Source organism: Meriones unguiculatus, chromosome 6, assembly GCF_030254825.1.
Source record: "Meriones unguiculatus strain TT.TT164.6M chromosome 6, Bangor_MerUng_6.1, whole genome shotgun sequence".
In the NCBI taxonomy this organism is placed as follows: Eukaryota; Metazoa; Chordata; class Mammalia; order Rodentia; family Muridae; genus Meriones; species Meriones unguiculatus.
Window position 1 is genome coordinate 84,426,454 of NC_083354.1, and position 21,744 is coordinate 84,448,197.

The 21,744-nt window shown below is 44.8% G+C and overlaps 1 protein-coding gene across 7 annotated transcripts in view; it reads left to right on the forward strand.

Annotated features, from left to right (window-relative positions):
- Pde4d (phosphodiesterase 4D) overlaps positions 1 to 21,744 on the forward strand; it is an 820,129-nt gene that overhangs the window by 757,836 nt on the left and 40,549 nt on the right. For 6 of the 7 annotated variants that reach the window (XM_060385704.1, XM_060385705.1, XM_060385706.1 and 3 more), the window contains exon 6: positions 11,919 to 12,031. In XM_060385704.1, the coding sequence (XP_060241687.1) occupies positions 11,919 to 12,031 (113 nt within the window). Of the gene's footprint in view, positions 1 to 11,106; positions 11,833 to 11,918; positions 12,032 to 21,744 lie in introns of those variants that run through there. The other variant, XM_021658814.2, reaches the window with a different exon arrangement.

Genomic DNA, 21,744 nt, shown 5'->3' on the forward strand with positions numbered 1-21,744 from the left:
ATTGATATGCTTCAAATTCAACCTAGTGGGTCAAATCAATACTTTAGTAGATTAAGTAGAATAGAGCGAGTAGAGTGAACTGTACATTATAAAGATAAATATGATTTTATATGAAGTTCTGCTTCTATTCCCTGCACACTAGATAAAATGTGGATCTCTCTGTGTGCATATATATAATATATATATATATATTCTACCAGCACTCACACATCTGCAAAAATAAACAGTTAATAGCATTCATTGTACCTCTAGTTTTAAGCAAGACATTTACTTGCTTAAAGTATAGAATATACAATATGTAAGTTTGTGTGTACAAACTTACATATCATATCATATGTATCAGCATATGCATGTATATCTACATACATATATATGTGCACATTTGCTTTAGTATTTAATATATACTGCTTTAATTATACATAGATTTAATTTGCACCATGTACATGTATATTTGAATTATTCTTTTTTCACTGTCACTAAAATATATGGTTTCTTAAAGATTCTATTAACAGATTTTTTTCATGAATATATATAAATGTGTATACATACACAGTCATACAAAACAATTACTTATAGTAGTAGCGACCACCATCTTATTTTAAACAAAGGCAACTATCACAAGACCCTTCCCATGATTTTATACTAGCAGCCAGCACTCATATGTCTTTAAAAGGGAACAGGCTGGTAATAGTATTCATTGTGCCTCCGATTTTAAGCAAGTCATCTGTGTCACGGTATAGAATATACCTATATAAGTTTGTAAGTACACACACGTCTGCCTCTCATTGACAAATAGAAGACACTGGATCCCATTCAATCCTTCCAAACCCCGTATGAATGAATGGAGACGTCAGAGGTCCATGCCGACACCCAACAGAAGTTTAGTTCTCCATAATAGTTACTTACTGAGGGATCTTGAAGGGGTACTGAAAGTGTAAGCTGGGGCCTAGAGCTCATGAAGACTTTCAAGACCCTGAATCTTTCCAGGTGAAATAGTGCTGAACTGTTGTCAGCTTGTTAGTTGTGTTTATTTTCAGAGAGGTACAGGGAGGAATGGTCTCTTATCAGTATCAAAAGTACGCACTAAAACCAGATTGTTTTTCAGTATTAGGTTTTAGAAAGAGATGGGGAGAGATGGCTTGTTCTAAAGAGCAGTTCTTATGTGTTACATGTAGTAGACTTGATAGATGTCTTACAAATAGGTCACACATTGAAACTTAAGCAAGTCTAATGAAAAAGAAATAAAGACATGGATACATGATTTTTGGATCAAAGTTAATCTTAAAGATCCAATAAAATCTGTGAAAATGGCTAGAGCAACTTTCTTGGGAAGGTGTATTTTTGGGTCTTCCTGTACAGAAGAGCAAACTGAAGTACAGAGAAAACGCTTTGCCCATTTTTCCACACGGTGCTGGCTTACCAAGCTGCCATTCAAACCTAACGCTGTGTGGCCCACGAGAGCACCACTAAAGGGCATGCCTCCCGGAGTCCACTTCCTGTGGCAGCTCTCTCCACTGCAGTGCCTTCCAAAGTCCCTCCTGCCTCTTTTCAGTCTTATCTCCCAGCACTTACCTAATACCCATGACATCCATTAGCTGGAGGCCACAAGTTTATGTTTTCAACGTCATTTCCCTACTCTCCCTAGAAGGAATCACTTCCACTCATTTACTCCCCATCAATGCAACCCATCTTCTATCTCCAGAAATTCCTGCTATTAGGAAACAATGCCAACCTGACTCCTATAGCTGTTCAGACTCTCAAGACTCTGGTGCAGACTTTGATTCAGGACACCTTGCTCCTTGTTCTCTCCCCACTCAGACTCGGTTCCCTCCCCTCCCCCCTTTCCCTGCTCTCAACTCTAGCAGCACTCCCCATCTGAATGATTTATGTGCCACCTTATACTGTCAGTAGACAGCAGCTGATGCCGTGTGTGATTTTCTCAGCAGGATATTGTAAGGTCTTCCCTAGGCCTAGGCCACTGAATCTTTCATGTTCTTGAATTTCATAGCAACGAGCACATCACAAAGAAGCTGTAAATATGTATGGGCCTTTTGATTGTTCTTTAAAGAGAGAAAATGAAGAAGAAAAGAGGGAGGAGCATTACCTCATGTTTCTCAGTAGCATGCATCATGAAGTCAGGAGGAGCCAAGCACAGCTTTACAACACAAGCTTGTAAACCCACCTACTCCAGAGGCTGAAGTGGGTGCATAATTCAAAGCTAACTTGAGCAACAAAGCAAGGTCCCATTTCAAAATAACATATACATACAATGTGTGCATGAATTCAAACTTGCACATATACACACACGCACACATACATATATAACAGGACTATAAAAGGCAGGAGGAATGGAAATTTAAAGCGAAGGTGTTCAATATATAGAAAACTATGCATCACATGATTGCGTTTATGGGCTGATTATTTGACATATGGATCATAGGACATGTTTTAAGGTATAGTTTATCAAGAGATGACAACAGACACAGGAAAATACTACAACGTTTAGATGATATTTGGGAAGTGACATTAATGGAATTATAGCATGTTTAGCTTTTGATTGGTTCATATCTGTTACAAATCTCTGAAAAGCTGCTGCACGTGTGATTTTTCAAGCTTTTTTTTGGCCAAAGACCTCTCTTAGCAAGAATATTGTAAAGGTCAGGTTCCCCGGCACCTGTTTGCATTCATTGTTAAGTGATGCTCAGTTGTGACCTATATTGTACCCTGATCATATTTTCATGTGTCGTAACTTTGCATGACTTGGAACAGTCTGAAAAAGGCTCTTCTAGGACTGAGTTTGTTCATTCATATTCAGGTCATAATTGGTTAACATTTGAGTGTTGATGTCATTGCTAGAAAAACTGTAATTGTTTTAGGATCAAGAATCTGACTAAGGGCGCACCCACATTCTACATATCTTATTGCAGATTAGCTTAAGGAAGCAACAAGTAATGAGAATAAATACTAACATAAGAAAGCGTCTTTCTGAGGCTCCGTTCATAGTACATATGTTGTTTTTTCTTTTGCTGTATGTGTGCTCTAGATGTGCGCATGTGTGTAAGTACATGTGAGTGTGGGTTATCATACACTCATGCAGGTGGAGGTCAGGGTTGACACCGAGTGCCTTCCTTGCTTGATCTTCACAAGATTTTCTGTGTGTGCACGTGTAAGTGTGTGTGTGTGTGTGTGTGGTGTGTGTGTGTGTGTGCGCGTGCGTGCGTGGGTGCACATGCACAGGTGTTTCATTAACATGCTTCCATTATTTTAGATGGAATGACTATCTCTATGGTATTACTTTCCTTCAGAAGACTTACAATGAAAGAGGCTTCCGTGCAAAATAGATTTGTGACATAGTTAAAGAACATAGCAGATCTTGTTTCTGAGTAAGTTTCTGGAGCAGTTTTTTATTAAAATATTTGTCTGCCCTTCCCTAGACATAAATTTTCAGCTTGGAGTCCTTGATGACTCCAGGGAGGTCAGTGAACACTTTTAGAATAAAAAAGGGTATTGATTATATGAATTTATGCTAAGTTTTCTGAGGACATTTGAATCAGATTCTGCAAAGGTTTATTAGGCTTCCAAAAATGGTAAGAAGCAGTATGCCTTTTAAATTGCAGAGATATCAGAAAGTACACCTTCCATCAATGGCCTCTTGACAGACAGTCATTTTAGATGCTGGGCCCGCTGAGTGGGAAGGAAAGCCAAAGGTGAAAAGGGCACTATACACAAGATTACTATAAGTAAAGTTGTGGTGAAAACAAGAACAGATATAACATAGTTCAGAGTTATAAAGGTAAAAAAAAACCCAACATTTTTAACACTGAAATGTTTTAGGGAAGGCATTATGTCTACCTGGGGAACTTGGAGGTAGGGAAACAAATAGTGATGAGATGGGGGAATGAAACTGGTGAAACAGAATGATGACACAGCAAAGAATATAGTGCTGAATTTTGTTGTACTGTGTGAGAGAAATAGAAAGTCAGTTATGGCTATTAGAAGGTAAAAGTGACCGCTAAGCTAACCTAAGCGTGGGGTGGGCAGGATTCCCTTACTACAGCTAAGAATCCCTTCTTTTGGTTTTGCTTTAGGGTGGCACATGCCTTTGACTGTACTTGGCTATTTTCTGCCCAAGTTTCTTACCTATAAATTAATTACTGTGTACTTCCAATTTACAACACCAAGATCATGCAATATCTGTATGATATTCTTAGTCATTTAGACTTTGTTATTCATATTTAACTAGGAGAACCCTGATTTGTTTGTATGCCTAAGTTCTGGAAATGTTTCTTCCTGAAGCTCTTTATTAACACACACACACACACACGAGAGAGAGAGAGAGAGAGAGAGAGAGAGAGAGAGAGAGAGAGAATAAATATCTGGGGAAGCATGTTCAGACCATATTGCTGCTTGAATCTGACTTGGAAAATATTCTTATTTGCTTCAAAACAGGGATACCTATTGATTACTCACACATAACTATCTTCTGCAATCCTATAAATGTCAGGATCTATCCTAGGTATGTTTTTTAAAAAAGCATAGGTGCAAGTGGAGAAAATCACAGCACCAAAGGCCAGCAAAGCTGTGTCCAGGTTGAAAGCTGAGAAGGTTTGGTTGTAGATATGCTAGTTGATAAATCAGAGTTTTGTAGAAGAAAGTGCAAGGATGGCCTGGTGGCCAGCCTTCCTGGCACACTGTGCTTCTCAGTCAGAAATATGGCTCACCACGCTCCTGAGTGTTCCCAGAAGTGAGAACACTGAATTCTGAAGTGGCAGAAGTAGCGGAAGTAGCCAGGTAACTTCCCTGCTGCTGCTGTGTCGGCACTCTCCAAATCTCTCTTTATGCGTGTCTCCCATAGAGACCCTAGGTAGGAGCACTCACTTCCAATGCAAGGTAATGTGCTAGCCAATCATGGTTGACAGGCTTCCACTACATAAGTGGTTGCTTATGTGCAGTAAAGCAGAAGCTGCTCCCTGAAACTGTGGAGTGGTTCTTCTCCACGCCCGTTCCTGACCCACAGGCATTTGCAGTCTCCTTGGGGGATACCCGGTAATGGCAGAGCTTAGAAAGGTGTTTAAAGCAAGCTGAAGAAAAGTCCTCTCTGGACATAAGCATGACAAGTAGAAGAAGGGAGTTTGCGCATCAGATTCTTGACCAAGGACATGGCATGTTGAAAATGAGGTTCACACAAGACTTTTCTGGTCTTCTAACGATGTGTCTCATAATAAAAAAGGTAAACCCAGGAAGATACTAGGCTATTGCATCCATGTAGAGATGAACACATGAGGATCTGATTACAGTGGGTAACTGTAGAAATTAAGAAGAAATTGTTAAGTTGATTGGTTAAGTATTAAGTGGGAATATTTTTTTCTATCCCCCTTCCCTCCCTCCCTTTTTTCCCTTCCTGTTTTGTTCTCTTCCTCCATTTCCCTCAATAAGCTGAATCTCAAACTTTATAGAAGAAAGTAACTTGAGAGATATTTTTTAAGAAGAGAAAGCCAGTTCTCTGTGTAGGATTTGTTTGTTTGTTTGTTTATTGAGACACTGTCTCGCCCTGACTGACCAGGAACTCACTTTTTAGACCAGAATGGCCTTGAATTTATAGAGATCCACCTGCCACTGCCTCCCTAGTTTTGGGATCAAAGGTGTACATGATCATCCTGGCTGCTTTTAAGGCAGAGATTGTCTTAGATTAGAGTCATGCCCAAAGAAATAGATAGATATTATGTTAATATAAATGTTCCCAAAAGTAATATTGTCATTGACTGGTCTTACCTTCTACCATCTCAGGTGTTGTACAACCATAGAGTTTTCCATCTCAAATAAAAGGAGATGCCACCCCATAGTATGCTGAGTAATTCAACATCCCCCACTTCTGAAGATAGTCCAACATTCCTACCTGATTACCCCTGACATTTGCATAGGGAGTGTCCAAGGACGTGTCGGATTCCTCAGTTTTTTCCCCTGTTCGAGGCTCTCTGAGGCAGGCAGTTCATGCTCCTCTACTCACATTCGCACAGCTCATTGTCCATGGGTGCAGGCCCTTGCTGCTTTTGACTGTCTGAAATACCCCTTCTGCCTTCTTTCCTTCTCTTCTAATGCATTAGTTGCTTAGCCTATTGTTGTGACCAATTACCCAGCCAAACCACAAAGGCAACAGATAGGAAGAGTCAACATAGATAAGGAAGGCATGGTGAGGTGAAGTCTATGAAGGCTATGAAGGAGCTTGTGGCTGGGGCTCCTCCGGTGCTGTTGCTCATTTGGCTTTCTGCTCTTCACCCTTTTTATTCACTCTGGGGCCCTGAATCATGGTCTAATGCTACTCACACTCAAGAAGGCTCCTAGCCATTTAATTTTTTTTCTAGAAGTCCTTTTCTACATAGACTAGCCCAAAGGTGTACCTCCTCAATGTCCTGGCTGATTTGTGACAATCTACATTAACCATCACATTCTGTTTCTTCTTTTAATTAATTAACTTTTTATTAATTACAACTTATTCACTTTGTATCCTAGCTGTAGCCCCTTCTCTTGTCCCCTCCCAACCCCACCTTCCTTCCCTCTTCTCCTCCCATGCCCCTCTCCCAGTCCACTGATAGGGGAGATCCTCCTTTCCTTCCCTCTGACCCTAGCCTGTCAGGTCTCATCAGGACTGGCTGCATTGTCTTCCTCTGTGGCCTGGTAGGGCTGCTCCCCCATCAGGGAGAGGTGATCAGAGAACCAGCCCTTGAGTTCATGTCAGAGACAGCCCCTGTTTCTATTCCTCGGGAACCCACTTGGATACTGAGCTGCCATGGGCTACATCTGTGCAGGGGTTCTAGATTATCTCCATGCAAGGTCCTTGCTTGGAGTATCAGTCTCACAATAGACCCCTGTGCCCAGATATTTTGGTTCTGTTGCTCTCTTTGTGGAGCTCCTGTCCACTCCAGGTCTTTCTGTCTTCTCCTTCTTTCATAAGATTTCCTGCACTCTGCCCAAAGTTTGGGTATGAGTCTCAGCATCTGCTTGGATACCCTGCAGGGTAGAGCCTTTCAGTGTCCCTCTGTAGGCTCTTGCCCTGTTTCCCTGCTCTGCTTGTGTCCAGTATGACTTAAAAAGTCCCTTTTTTATTGTCCCACAGCCTGTGAGCTTCCTTCCTTTGTACTTTGTGCAGTGGTGAGACTGTCATCAGTGATGGTCTCTAGTCTTCCTTCTGATAAAGGACAGTGTCACTCATACACTCATTGTGTTTTTGTGAACTCTAACAAAGTTCATGACACATAGTGCCTTATAAGTGCTGAGTTATTGATCATATTAGAAGTTAACAGAACTCAATCCATTTGCAAAATTCTACTAGAGCATCTGTCAGCTTTAGAAAAAAAATATCATAGCTAGAGGGAAATAAGAAAAAAAACCTCACAAAATTACACACATCTTTGCTTTGAATGTATTTTTGGAGCATTAAGTGAAAGTTTATATATTTTATGCGATTTAAAAATACTTCAAAACAAGAACCTGAAGCCAGAAATATCGTAGAAAATGAGGGCAGCTTGCCACCGGTACTCTGCTTCAACACGTTACATAGATACACTGTAAGGGAATCCAGGCCTTCATGTATTTCCCATCAGATAAAAATGCATAAAAGGGGGGAAAGTGTGTCAGCCAAAGTTAGGGCTAACCTGCGTGGATCTTTTCCTGTAGCGGAGCTGAGCCGAGGAGCGTGAGCTCATGTGTGTGCCTAAGTCGACCTACTCTGTGCCCTATCAATCCTTCCCTTAGGAACAAACGACATATAAGTGGGGATTGGCTGATGAGCAACTGGAATTGATTAAAAAGGCATGCTTGAGCATTTTCTCTTAGAAGCTGCCTGATGTCTTTGTTTTAATTTAAAAACAATCAGAGTCAGCTGTGACCATTCCGTATGAATGTTTAAATGGAGAGTAGCAAATGATACCCAAAATTTGTTTTGTGTTTCATTCTCTCTCTCTCTCCCTCTCTCCCTGTCTCTGACCTGTTCTTTAGCAGTAGGCCTCTCTAGGAATGATGACAGACTTACACAAACCTTTAGCCCCACAAATATTGACAAAGAAACCAGCTAGCATTTACCAAGTTTCATGTCCCGTAGAGTGGATCTTTTTACCTCACAGTAAGTTGTGGGTAAGAGTAATGGGTCCAACGTTTCACAAGAAGACAACGACAGCCTCTAGCCAACTGCTGTGGCTCCGAGCTGACGGCGTTTTTCCCTTTCAAGCTGCTGCTTCAGCATCGTCTCCTGGAGCCCTTGGCAAGATTTCAGGCCATGTGTCAGGGGAACCCTTGCGCATATTACTATGACGGAAGCCAAGCGCTGGCCCACAAATATTGAGTATTACTTATACCCCAGGAGAGTTAGAGCGGACGCATGGGTATTGCACAGCTCAGGGTGCCTTGAAGAACACCACTGCTCCTGCTATTCCTCAGCTGCCTGTGACACAGCCCTTTCCCAGTCCATGTGGAGTTTAGCCAGTAGTGTTTTCTTTCACTCCCTCCCCAAGTTAAGCAAGATTGGGGCAGTTAAATAAAAGAGATTTCATATATTTTTAAGTAGGGCCACAGCATATACGGCCCCCCAGGGGGCATTTTATTCATGAATGCAGTGTGTGTTCTTGGTAAAGGACAGCATTAAACCGGCTCGCTGTTTTTGTCCAGCTAGCTGCAGATGACATTTAGGTGTGTTGTTTGGTGTGGTGACTCAGTTTCCTGTAGGATAGCTGGCAGCTCCACATTGAGGCCTCCCCCCCCCCCCCCCCGCCGCCCAGGGGAGGAGGGAGGTAAAGGTCAGTTACTCAATGTCTCAGAACAGTTGGGGTTAACATTCCTGAAAGTGAAGACTTAACGAGGACCCTGAAGAACTGGAGCTATTCACAGTGCCTCGGTCTAGGAGTCTGCGAGAAGTAAATTCTCAACTTAACCAATCTTTATTCCAGCGATGATTTTATTCTATTGCACGTAAATTTTCTCTCACCAGTGTGTGCAAATGTTGCAGGGCAATTCCATCCTTCGACTATAGAGACCATGTAGAAGATTTTGGAACTTTTGTATGTGATTTCTTCCTTGATTTCTGATAGTCAAAATGGCAAAGCCAGGATTGGAAGACGCAATGGATCTTGTGGGATCAGTTGCTCCTCATGTCTCTCCACCATCCCCTTAAAAGCCAACCCCATGTCAAAGTGTCTTGAAGCATTAACTTGAAACTTTCCCTAATTACTGTTCCATATTTAAAAAAAAAAAAGAGGACTGTAATATAACACATGGAGCCATATTCTGCTAGGTCCAAAGTCTGAGTTCTACTTCTGACTTCAAGAAACTTTCCTGAAGATAGTAAAGGTGGAGTCAGGTAGTACATGCTTACATCCTGGGAGTTCCCCTGGAACTCAGGCTTTGAGATAATTGGCTGGCAGGAGGCAGAGATACAGAACATCAAGCCTAAAAGATATATAGAGGATGTCTGGCTTTGGATAACTGAAAAGAGGGCAGGGGCAGATTCTACACAATGGCCATGCCTCTGAACACACTGGATGTACAAACTATGAACAACTCATGTGACCATACGTTAATCTCATCCTGCAATTTTCTCTTCGCCTGGTTTACATAGTAGAGGGAGGAAAACAGCAATAGTGAAACTGGACTACCATGATGTCCAGACAACGCTCTACGCATACATAAAATGGACTCAGTATATTGAAATATTGAATTATTGTTTCAGCTCTTTAGGTGTGGGACTACAAAAGGCTTTCTATCTTTCTTTATCTTTGTTTTTTTTTTTAATAGTAAGCATGTACTATTTTATAGTTTTACAATTGGGAAAAACTAAATAGATAAAATATTTAGTACTTTCCTTGTACAATTATCATTGAGGTTGTTTCCTTTGTTAAAGAAAAAAGGAATCAGCCTTAAATTTCAATTCACCTGGGCAAGATTTAGGCAGTTGTTGACTTAAGGTCTATTTACAGAGATTTGTGAATGTGGAAAATCGCAATAAAAGAGGCAAATTTTAATGCACAGGACGCACAATGAAGAGCACACAGCTAAAAAAAAATCTTGGAAAAGGACAAGAAGCAAGAAGCAAGCCCAAACACACTCTGAAAGTTACTTAAATTTTTATAAATTTAAGGGAAATCTTAGAATCCTGAGACTCAACCCACGACGTTCTTTGTCGTACCTGATAATTAATGGAGTGTGCATTGGGACAGGATTTCTTTACCCCACAATACTGTAGATTAGAAGATGAAAAGTGGGACACCACTTCAGGTGAGGCCTTTCCTTTCTTCTGACCGCTTTGTAGGATAGATGGGGTTTCGACTTTTCTCCTTCTTCTGCTGTTCCATTTTGGAACTGATTAGTTTGGGGAGAGTGCCCAGGGTCCCTGGGTCAGTTTCTGTCAAGAGAATCCATTCCCCCCCCACAGTGCTTCCGATAGTTTATTTCGTCCACGGTGTTCAGAAACAGACTTCCAGAATGTCTGTCTTGGGAGCTCCAAGGGCAGGGTGTTCTTGTGAATTCTGTAGAGGACACACCCATACAGGGCGTGTGTAAAAGGTCATTGCCATTGCTGTTGCTTTAAAGTAAGGAACTCTGAGGTAATTCTGAAGGTGAACTGTAGACTTGTCAAGTTCTAAGGCACTCTGACCCTACAACATAACGGTTTGTCAGTTTGCGTTTCCACCGAATGTTAGAGGGGTTGGCCGGGTACTCATAGTCTCTGCCCCAATAGCAACGATTTTTATCCCTATAATCCTACCCCTCCAAGTAAGAAAACCCTAAGCCCTGGGACACGAACCCGGAGGAAACTCCCGAGCCTAAACCCGCTGGAAGGGTAGTACCTGTCCTAAGTCACCTTGCACCTAGGACTGCCAGGCCTGGCAGTCTACGCTGGGCCAGAGGGCCGGGGACTCCGCCGTGCGCCCCGGGGTCCCCACGGGGCAGGTGCGCGCTCGCCCGCGCCTGCGCACCCGGTGCCGGCCGAGCCCCACCTGAGCCCCGCGGGGACCCCGGCCGGCAGGCGGCGGGCGGGAGGGCGGGCGCTCCACGCCGGGTTTTCCGTCGCCCTGGTGCACGACAGCCCCACAGCCGCGCAGCACACCCGAGCGCGCGGCCGCGCCTCCCTCCCGGCCGCGCTTCAAAGCGGCGGCGCCGGCTGCCTCCGGGCGATGCCGCGGCGAGGTGGCGGGGAGGAGGGCGGCCTCCTGCAATTCGGAATCCTTTCGTAAGGAGTCGCGGGGGAGCCAGACAGCGCCCGCGGGGCCGCGAGGGGCGCGAGGGGGAGTGTTCCCGGAAAGCCAGCATGGAGCGGCGCTACTGCGCCCGCCCGCCCGCGGACTTGAGCGACAAAACAGGAAACGGCGGCGGCCGCGGCTGATTCATTCGCTTCGCGCGCGGGGCTCGGCGGGCGGCGGCGTGGAGCGGCGGCTGCGGGACGCGGACCCCCGTGGATCGCTCGCCCGCCCGGGGCCGCCTACGGGGAGGGCTCCCCCTACCCACCCACCCATCCATCCATCCATCCATCCATCCATCCAACCAGCCATCCATCCAACCATCCATCCACTCCTGAGCGCGCCACCAGGGGCAGCATCCGAGCGCAGGGAACCCCGAGCTCGCGCCGCCGCTGAGAAGCCGCCCGCGTACCCGTGCCAAAGTTGGCCCTGCAGCACTTTGCGCCCCTCCCTGGAGGCCGGACCCGCGACGTCAAGCTGGAGCATCCCGGCCAGCCGGAGCCCGGCCCAGCCAGTACAGCCTCAGCCCCCCGCGCGCCGCCGCCGGGCCCGGCAATATGAAGGAGCAGCCCTCATGTGCGGGCACCGGGCATCCGAGCATGGCGGGGTACGGCAGGATGGCCCCCCTTGAACTCGCTGGTGGCCCCGTGAAGCGCTTGAGAACTGAGCCCCCCTTTCCCTGTCTCTTCGCAGAGGAGGCCTACCAGAAACTGGCCAGCGAGACCCTGGAGGAACTGGACTGGTGTCTGGACCAGCTAGAGACCCTGCAGACCAGGCACTCCGTCAGTGAGATGGCCTCCAACAAGGTAAGCCCTGCTCTGGTTCCGGTGTCAGTGACGCTGCTAGACTGCTGATTCCCACGCTGGGGAATCACCGATCCCCGTGGCCTGGGGAAATACAGGGAGAAATTTGTCACGCTTTCTGCAAGTTAGCTGCTGTGCTCCTTTGGAGGGAGGTTGCCGTTTGCATGCCTCCCTGTAGGTAGATCAAACATTCTACAAAAGCAACCCTGACCTACTGTGAGCATCCTAGAACAAAGGGTTTTTCGTGACACTTTGCCCTTGCAGCAGGAACCCAGCAGGGTCTGGTGGCGTCGCATGTTATCAGAGGGATTGATTAGGAGTCCTGGTTGGAAATGAGAGTTGCAGGACTCCGAGACGCCACCACCTACCTTGCTCCAACTCAGAAGAGTTCACTGAACTTGAAACCTCCATTCCCATGTCTCTGGTTCTAGGGGTACCTTGCCTTTAAGTATTGTTCCCTGTGTTCGTTCACAGAGATAGGAACGAAGTTGGAAGGGTCCTCATGCTGCCTTTGTCTCCTTCAGTCTTGGGAGACCAGGTCCAGGTTTCCGAGGTCGTTTAGCTACCGCTAGGCTTCAGCTGGGCATTTGTGCCATATGGGCCAAGGTGCTGCTGGTCTTCGCAGTTAGTGGAGTAATGGGGAGGAGGGCGCTGAGAAGTAACCTTCGGTGTCAGGCGAAAGCCTTAAAGGCATCCTAAGGAGGTAAGGTGGAATACTTTCAGGGTTGCATTTAAAAACAACTACAAAACCAGGTGCTTTACGCCTTTGGCTATGCGAAGAGACAATTGAGATTATGTGGGTTTTTTTTTTTTTTAACGAGTGGCTGGCCCTACGTATTTGATGCAAGCGGCTGAAAGAGTCAAGAAGGACATGTGACGATTAGAAATAGTTGTCTCTTTAAGCTGTTTCTGTAGTTTTGGATACCTATGGGCAAGGTCAGGGGGGTTATGGCATTGTACCCTTTGTCTCTGCCTTTCGGTGACCGGATGCTTTCTTTTTCGTTCTGTTCGCTCAGTGCAGTTTCTTTCCCACCTGCTCTATTTCTCATGCAGATTTTATAAAATTGCCTGGATAGCTGAATCTGTAACTCTCTCTGTAGAGCTAGTGTTGTTGGAGTGAAAAGTTGGCCTTAAACTAGAGGGAATCCCCCAGAAGTATCATCCCAGCTACCCCTACCCATCTACCGGACTGTAGCAGACTGATGGGCAGATCGGCATCCCTTCTTCCTTTAATTTTTGTCACCTGGGCCTCATGTCTAAATCTGGCTTGGCTCTTCATCTGAATGACCGGTGACTGCTTTCTTCCAGGGCCTGCTGCTCCCTGCAGCAGCAGCAAGTGCCCTTGTTCCTGTTTCACTAACAAACTGTTACTTTTATGAAATAAGAATCATTTTTTTAAGGCAGAAGACATGTGCCGAATATGTCCAGTGTTGTAAACACTGGGTGGGCCATTCTCAATGGGCTTGAGTCCTCAGTTCTCTTGTGTGTGTGCAGCAAAAGACAAATCAGAACCCGAAAGCCCCTTGCCAGATGCACGCCTTTTGCCTGCCTTCTCAACATTGCTTGACCATACTTTTTCTGCGTCTGAGCAGCTGCTTGCCCTAAAATCCATACTTTTAATGTTGAAACCTGCATGTGAGTTTAATAATCGATGTGAGATCGAACAATATCGTGATTTTTCAACTGTCAAGTGGCTCATACCTGTATCTTCAGCTGAAAACTTTACATCACGGTAATTGCTCCATACTATCAGATTGTACAGGGCTTTGTCTTTTGAAAATCTTCGTCGCAGACGGTTTGGGGACTTTGTGTGTTAACTGCTACAGGACCATATGGGAGGTGGGTTAATTGGGCTGACGTGAGATACACATAAACTGAGAGGATACTTTTCAGAATGCACTCACCTGTGCTCACGCCTTGTGGCGGCATATGTAAGTGTAAAATGTGCTATTAACATGGCACATTTTTACAGCTAACGTAAAATAGCTAACGTTTGAATTTTTAGTGTGGAAGCAATTTGTTTCTTTGTAGATTGATTCATTTCTAAACCCTTGTTCCACTTGCATGGCCCTTCAGAGATGACAGAGTTAGCCTAGAAAGAAAAAGAAAAAGAAAAGAAAAAAAAAAGCCCCTGGTGATAGTTGTAAGCTCACCCTTCTGCTTAAACAAGGGCAGGAGTAAGACACTTCCCCCCAGCACTAAAGTGGGTCGGAACCTATGGTCAACTGAGGGCTGGGTGACAGCCTGCCTTCAGTTGGGACTGGCGATGTGAGCAGCTTCCGTGAGGCATCACCAGTCTGAGTGAAATCACCCTGAGAAGTTGCTTTCGGGTTGATAAATTTATTGCCCTTTATTCAGTCGCCCTCTTTGGCTCATTCTCTTTTGCCCTCAGATATCAGGACAGTTTTCTCCTCTGTGGAAGTTTTACAATACTTTTTTTCCCCCTAATATTAAAAAGCACAGTAATGTGCTAATAACAAGTCAAGATTTTAAAAATGGTAATAAACATGATTTTTTTTTTTTAATGGAAGTGGTTTGAGAGCTAGAAGGTGGGAACCCAGGTCTTTAAGCCTGCTAACAGATAATCCACATATTTAAAAGAACTCAATACAGGAAACTTGAAATAATTAGTAGTTTTAAGGCGATGTCTGAGACAACACATGTTTTTGTACTGCTGTCACATGTGCCCTTGTGGTTGATGGTACTGGGGCAGGAATATGGTGGATTTCTTGACCGAGGCCAGGGCTGTGTGTGTGTAACACGTGTGGGATGCTCGTACGAGAGGGGTAAGAGACTCCAGATGCCGTTTAACTTGAGTGATTAAATCTACAGCATTTACCCACATAACGCACATTAACCTGCCTAAGATTTATACAGATTTCTCCCGGAACCTCATTGCTGCAATTGAGGGCAATTTTAGTAAGGCCTCGGGGCTTTGGAGGTGGACAGGCCTGGAAGTTCAGGTTACAGTTTATTCACCTTGTCTCCCAGCTGTAGCCCCTCCCGAGGCCCCTCCCAATCCCACCCTCCCTCCCTCTTCTCCTCCCATGCCCCTCCCCCAGTCCACTAATAGGGGAGGTCCTCCTCCCTTCCCTCTGACCTTAGCCTATCATGTCTCATCAGGATTGTCTTTCATAGTCTTCCTCTGTGGCCTGGTAAGGCTATCCCCCTCCTCAGGGTGATCAGAGAGCCAGTCCCTGGGTCAGAGACAGCCCCTGTTCCCCTTACTAGGGAACCCACTTGGACACTGAGCTGCCATGGGCTACATCTGTGTAGGGGTTCTAGGTTATCTCCATGCATGGTCCTTGGTTGGAGTATCAATCTCAGAAAAGACCCCTCTGCCCAGATATTTTGGTTCTGTTGGTCTCCTTGTGGAGCTCCTGTCCCTCCAGGTCTTTCTATCTCCCCCTTCTTTCATAAGGTTCCCTGCACTCTGCCTATATATATAACTTTTTAGCTTCAGTTTCTATAGCATAATCTGGGCATAATAACTCTTTTGAAAGGGTAATGTAAGAGTTTGAAGTCAAATTTTTTTTTGCATTCTTGTTTGCCTCAAATATTTTCTTTTGTTAGTTTACTGCCCAAGAGTAATTTTTGTAGAAATTTTACATGTCATAATTTTTTTTGTAATAACTTTTATCTATAGATGATAAACAGATAACTAGAACATTTGGAAGTTCTGAGAAGAAGTGCAGGCTTTTCTTAAATTCATGTTTAGAATTCTAGACAGGACAATTTCTGGTGCTTTTCTGTTCTTTGGTAACTGGGAATATAGGCCTTGCCAGTACTCAGGACATATATAATGTTGCATGCCTTTGGGGGCACGCTGCTTTCCTTAAAATACAGATTCTGCAAAGCTAAAATGTTTTCGAAATAAAGTACTTTAAAATGCAGAATACTTTGATAATGCACAAACACATACATGTAAAGAGGTAAATTAAGGACGGGAGGGTGTCTGCAGGAGAGCCTTCAAGGCTCTCGGAGACATCCCTTCAAGCCGTGTAACAGCCCTTCTGACCTAATAATGCACATTTTGCTAGGTCTACCATGAAAGTGCAGTGGTGTTTGTAGGAGAAAGATGAAATCGCTTTGAAATCACCATAAAGCCTATGAACCCAGACGTGTTACTTGTCTCTGCTCTCAAATTTTGGGGGCCATTTGGCAGTTCAGCCCTGCTGGAAAGCCTTGGGCTTCAAGCTGCAGGTCCCTCTTGAAGTTTCGATTCGAGTATCCTTTGAAGAGGCTTAAGGTTTTTCTGTGGTTCATTTCCAAGGCACTCGCCCTGGCTCTGCACGCACGGTTATGACTTCTTTGTGAATCTTTGTTTGTCTCTTTGGTCCATTGCTGTCTTGTTTCTCTGATTTGCATACAAACTAAGCTGCTCTTTTGGAGCAGGTTTTTCTCAGAGATTTTCCCATTGGCTCCCCCTGCTGCCGTGTGTTTGCCACTGCATAGCACAGGCCCGCACTTTCTGTGGCTGCTGATAACGGTTTTCTTCCGGCCAGGAGGCTTGCAGGAAGGAAGATGGGATGTTCGCAGCTGTGGCTGAGGCTTAAGATATTCCAGTCCCACACAAGTATAAGATAACTCAGAAGGACTGAAATTCCATTAAGAAGGAAGCTAACTTAGTTGGAAAAAGGCATTTTAATTTATGGAGTCAAAATAGTGACAGTTTAAAAACCTTCAAATGTTAAAACGTAGAAAAGAGGATTGTTAAGAGTTCGTGTTTATGCCTAAATAAATATATACATTTTAATAGAAAAGCCCTTCTCTAGCTATAGAAACTGGAAACTTGTCTCTTGATATTTTGAGTTTGGTGTCTTATTCTCCACAAAGGTGGATTTGGTAACGCTTCTTTTATAGTTTGCATCTAGATCCTCACAGTGAGCATATAAGATTTGGAACCCTTGTTTATATCATGACAATTAGAAAAAAAAAGCTCCCTGTGCTTTTAAGTAGGAATAGGATAAAGAAACACTTGTTTAAAGTGCTTTTAAGTTTGCACACACAAGTGTGTGTGTCTCTCTGTATGCATATGTGTGCACACTTGTTTGGCGGCGAGAGGACAAGCAGCAGCATTTTTTTTCTCCTCCCATCATGTGTGTCCTGGGAATCAGACTCAGGTGGTCAGGTCTGGCTGTGAGCATCTTTACCCACGGGGTCAGCTCTCGGGTCTGGAAACATTGTGGTGACGATTTCTGCTTTGCTGGCTGGTAAGGTTTTAACTTAGCAAGACACTAAGGACCAAAAGGAAAAAAACAAAACAAACAAAACAAAAAAACAACAACCCTACATTGTCATCAGTTCAGTTCTTGTGCTAGCTTTTCTTGTTTGTGAGCTTAACAGCAACAACAAAAAGACCTCTCACTTTTAAGTTTCAGTGCATTAGTCAGTTACTACACAGATGCTTTGGGTCATTATTGATCAATTTGATTTACAGAGAAATGGTAGCTGCTATGGCAGAGTATTATTAAGTATCCCACCCTTTTAAAAAAATCGAAAGAAAAGTCTTAGCTGAGATAAAATAGTGAATTTACCAAGGTTAAAGATGGACTGGGCAACTTCTTTTCCCAAATAACAAGGCTGGTAGGCAATGCTTTGAAGCACCCAAGGCTTCTGTGACATGTGGGGATCAGTAATAGGAAAGCAGTTTCTTAACTGTAACAGTTGGGGGGGTACACATAGATATTTTCCTAAAGATCAGACAAGTCCATGGTGTCCACTAGGGCATTAGTTAAATTGGACGTAGCAGCTAGCGTAATAATGGGTTGATGATCTTGTACTGTGGAAAATACCAAGCATTTTCTTTTGTTATTGTTTGGTATTCTTGGCTTTTAGAAATGTTTTGCTGAACTTTCTATGTAAGGAAGATGAGTGACATTTACTCCCTGGCCTAGAGAACACATTATTAGTGCTTACAGCAGCTCTGCAGAGTGGAAAGAACATAGATGTTTGTCGTCAGGGGAACTTGGTTTCAGATTCCAGCTCTGCTGTTTCCTACCTAATAATTTGGGCAGCAAGCCTTGCCTCCCCAAAGCTCAGCGTCTCCATTTATAAACACGGTAGCAAGAAGGAAAACAAGACTGCGATGCCGGACATGGGATGTAGGTCACTTGGCAGAGTGCCCGCCTAATAATCATGAAGCCTCGGGTTCAAGCCCCTGCACTGCCTGAGCAGGGCCACAGGGTACATGCCTGTCATCCTAGCATCCAGGAAGTGGGTATCGGGATCAATAGTTCAAGGTCATCCACCACAACATAGAGAGGTCAAGCCTAGCATGTAACATGGGAGACACAGGGGGGAGGGGTATAAGCAGAGAAGGGGACTGTAGGTAGGGAAGGGAGAGGGAGAAGGAGAGGGAGCATAAGCTACAGTGTACACGAAGTCCAGCACAGTGCAAAGCACACACTGAGTGCTCTATAAATTATATGTATTTACATATGTACATGTAATTACATATGTATAATTCTGTATCTAGAAAGTGAGCTTCGGAGAGCCCAGTGTCATATTCCTCACAGTAACATATTACAGCGCCATTTCTGTCCTGCTTAGTGTAGTGCAAGTTAGCGTTTCTCAAACTTTGTGATTTCTGTGTGCTTTGGTGTCTGCTCTCCTATGCTTAAGTTTTCATTCAAAGTAATTTCAAAAGCTGAATAGCAGAATGTTCCATCTTAAGTGCTGTATTCCTCTCCTCTGCGTTACAGTAGATGTGTGACGAAATCAGAAGACTTGCGTGGGAGGGCCACACGTTTTGCTCACGTCTGATGGACGCTGAGTGTTGCCATCCAGCAGCATCAGAAGCAGTGCTGCTGTTCTGCCGTGATTTCACGGAGAGGCTGGCTTTAAGCTGAGCGTGTCCCGCTTCTGCGGGAGAGTTCACCTGTGGCTACCCACTCATAAGGCACAGTGGCCCCTGGGTTTGTCTGGGCTAGATTCACCCTCTGCCTTTTGCTAGTATAAAGTGGACCTCTTTACCCTCTGTGCTTCCACTTCCTCGTCCGAAGTAGTGGCCGTGATGGCTTCATGTTGTGTAGGCCGAGTCAGGAACACCGTCGGTACTGAAGACCTCATGTCACTTATTTCCCTCCACAAAAGAGCATCGTTGGTCTTTTATTTTAGGAGTGGTGGCTTAGGTAGGGGTCCGCTGCCATGATGATTCCTTCTCATGTGTGTCTACCAGAGGCCTGGCGATGCTGATACTAACCCAGGGGAAGAATTGTAATGTTTCCCTTTCTCTTCTCCCCTCCCCCACCGCCATGGCCTTTACAAAGCCAGCATTTCGTTTTTTTCCATCTGTTCTCAGGGAGTTCACCTTTTGTCTCTCTCTCAAATTTTACAAACATATCCTAACAAACTGACATGCGGTTTTGTTGTTGCTGTTTGTTGTTTTTTGAATGTCTAAAACCCTTAGCGTTTTTTTCTGGCAAAAATGCATAAAGCAGTAGCAAAGAATAGTCTATCCAGTTTTCCTTATAACTAAGTGCATCTCATCTTCTGAATGGCACCGAAAATAACCCAGCCACACCACTTCTTGTTACTATTTAATGTTCAAAAAAGCATGCTGAGAGCATAGCCCATTCCACCTTATAATATCATAGCCATCTAGCATACCACATATACGCCCTTGCCTCGTCAGCCTGGAGGAGTGACAAGCACCCATGCCCCAATGTCATGAGCACACCTATCTCTGATGTTTTGATTTGCCGTATCGCATTGGAATAGTGAATTGGAATTCCTTAGAGAAAGAGCTACTTCTAGAGAAGTGGGCAAAGGAGTGCACCAGAAGAGCCTGAAGTGCCTCGCCGGGCCAGCAAGTGAGGACAGAGGACCAGACCAGGACAGCTCTGGTCACACACAGAGCTCCCCTGATGAAGACATACCAGCCTGATGCAAGAGTACACCGAGAGAACACGCAGGGGCCCGAGGCAGAACAGCTTGAGCAAGAAAATGTGATATTAGGTTATGACCCAGATTATAAAACAAATACATGCTCAGCCCGTAATGGAAAAACAACTACGACAGAACCCTAGCTGAACAAATGACACAGAGCAGAGACAGAGTCCTGGGCAGGAGCACGCCAAGGCACCTGTGTGGGTGCTCCACCCATAAGAAGAGAGAGGGCTTAATTCCCCATCCGGGAAATACGGGCACAGCACAGCGGTTCTCTTCCCCGTAGTGCAGCCTGAATCCGGCAGGTGGGGGCTTAACTCTGCAGTGAGCGTCCCGACCAGCACTGCCTTAGCCAGGCTGTCAAGGTTGACATTAGCAGATGCAAGCTGTATTGACCATATATCCTTGATATAATCTGATTAAAAAAAAAAAAAACAAAAAACAAAACCAACCAACAACAACCCGGCTCTTTGCATCTGCGGTCCTCATACTAAGAACCGTAGCCTCAATCTAATTACAGGAATAAGATAGCAGACAAACTACAGTTGGTGACATTCTACAAAAATGCCAGGTCAGAGCTGCTCAGAACTGGTTAAGGTTATCACAAACAAGGAAAATTAGGAAACTCCCAAACAAGGGGAGCCATGTCCCCATGGTGTCCTAGGTGGGTTCCTGGGGCGGAAAGGGGGGACATCCTAAAAGCTAAGGAAACCCTAGTCATGACTGTGTTAGACATCTGCAGACACCGTAATTGTGACTGACGTATAGTGTCTGTAATAGGAGAAGGTGAGGGTGAGGTATATGGGAATTCTGTCCAGTCTTTGTATGTTTTCTGTCAGTAAGCTTGTTCTGAAACAAAATGGTTAGAAACCTCTCACCAGCCTCTTAGGCATATCTGAAATGCTGCCTCTTCTGTGAAACCTGTGTCACCCCGTTTCCTCCCAGACCTCCCTCCTCAGCCTGTGGCTCCCCTAATTTGGATATAAGGTCCTTCCTTGACTTTGCAGAGGCCTTTGTGTGTGATTTTCCTAACTCTTAGCGTAGTTTGTCCTTTCATTTTGGTGATGAGGCATCTTGGAGTTCATTTATCCAACACTCAGTGGCCGTGCGCCCTTGTGTAGGAGGCTCACATAAAGGGCTACTTAGCATGTGACATGTTTACAGCAAATGTCGTTTCTCACTTCAGATTGGAGACTCGAGTGCGGGAATTCTTGCCTTTACGAACACATTTTTCTTTCATGATTAGAACCCCGAGCTCTTCTCAGTACTTCGGGGAGACACTGGCTTCTCAGAAAAGCCAGTCATATGACATAAGTGACTATAACATTACACAACTTAAAATTCCAAGTTAGTCCTAACAAAATTGTAATCGCGCACAGGCAAAACCATGAGGTCCTGCAAGCAGCTTCCTTTGGTTTTCTTCTATGGCTGCTCTATCAGTAGCTTTCTCATTATCGGGTTTTTCCACCCGAAAAGGATGCACTTGAATGTTTTCCCCTGCCAGCCTGTGAAAACATGATGCGTGTTTTGGACCTTGCTGGTTGGGCGGGATTTTGGGAAGTGTTACCCAGCACGTGCACTTTAGTTCCCATCCGCATCTCTGGCCTGCTGCACGGTGATCCCCGTAGCCGCGTCCCCTAGCTCTTATTGCAGGCAACAGCGTGCTGTGCGTATGGAGGCGCCCTAAGAGGAAGCACTTCAGCCTGTCAGCGACAGGTCCGGAGTATAGAAAGCACAGTTGGGACTGGGGTATGTCCACAGCAACCAGGCAAAAAGATGCAGCCGCCATATTGGAATACATTCAGGCCAATGGATGTGCATCATGC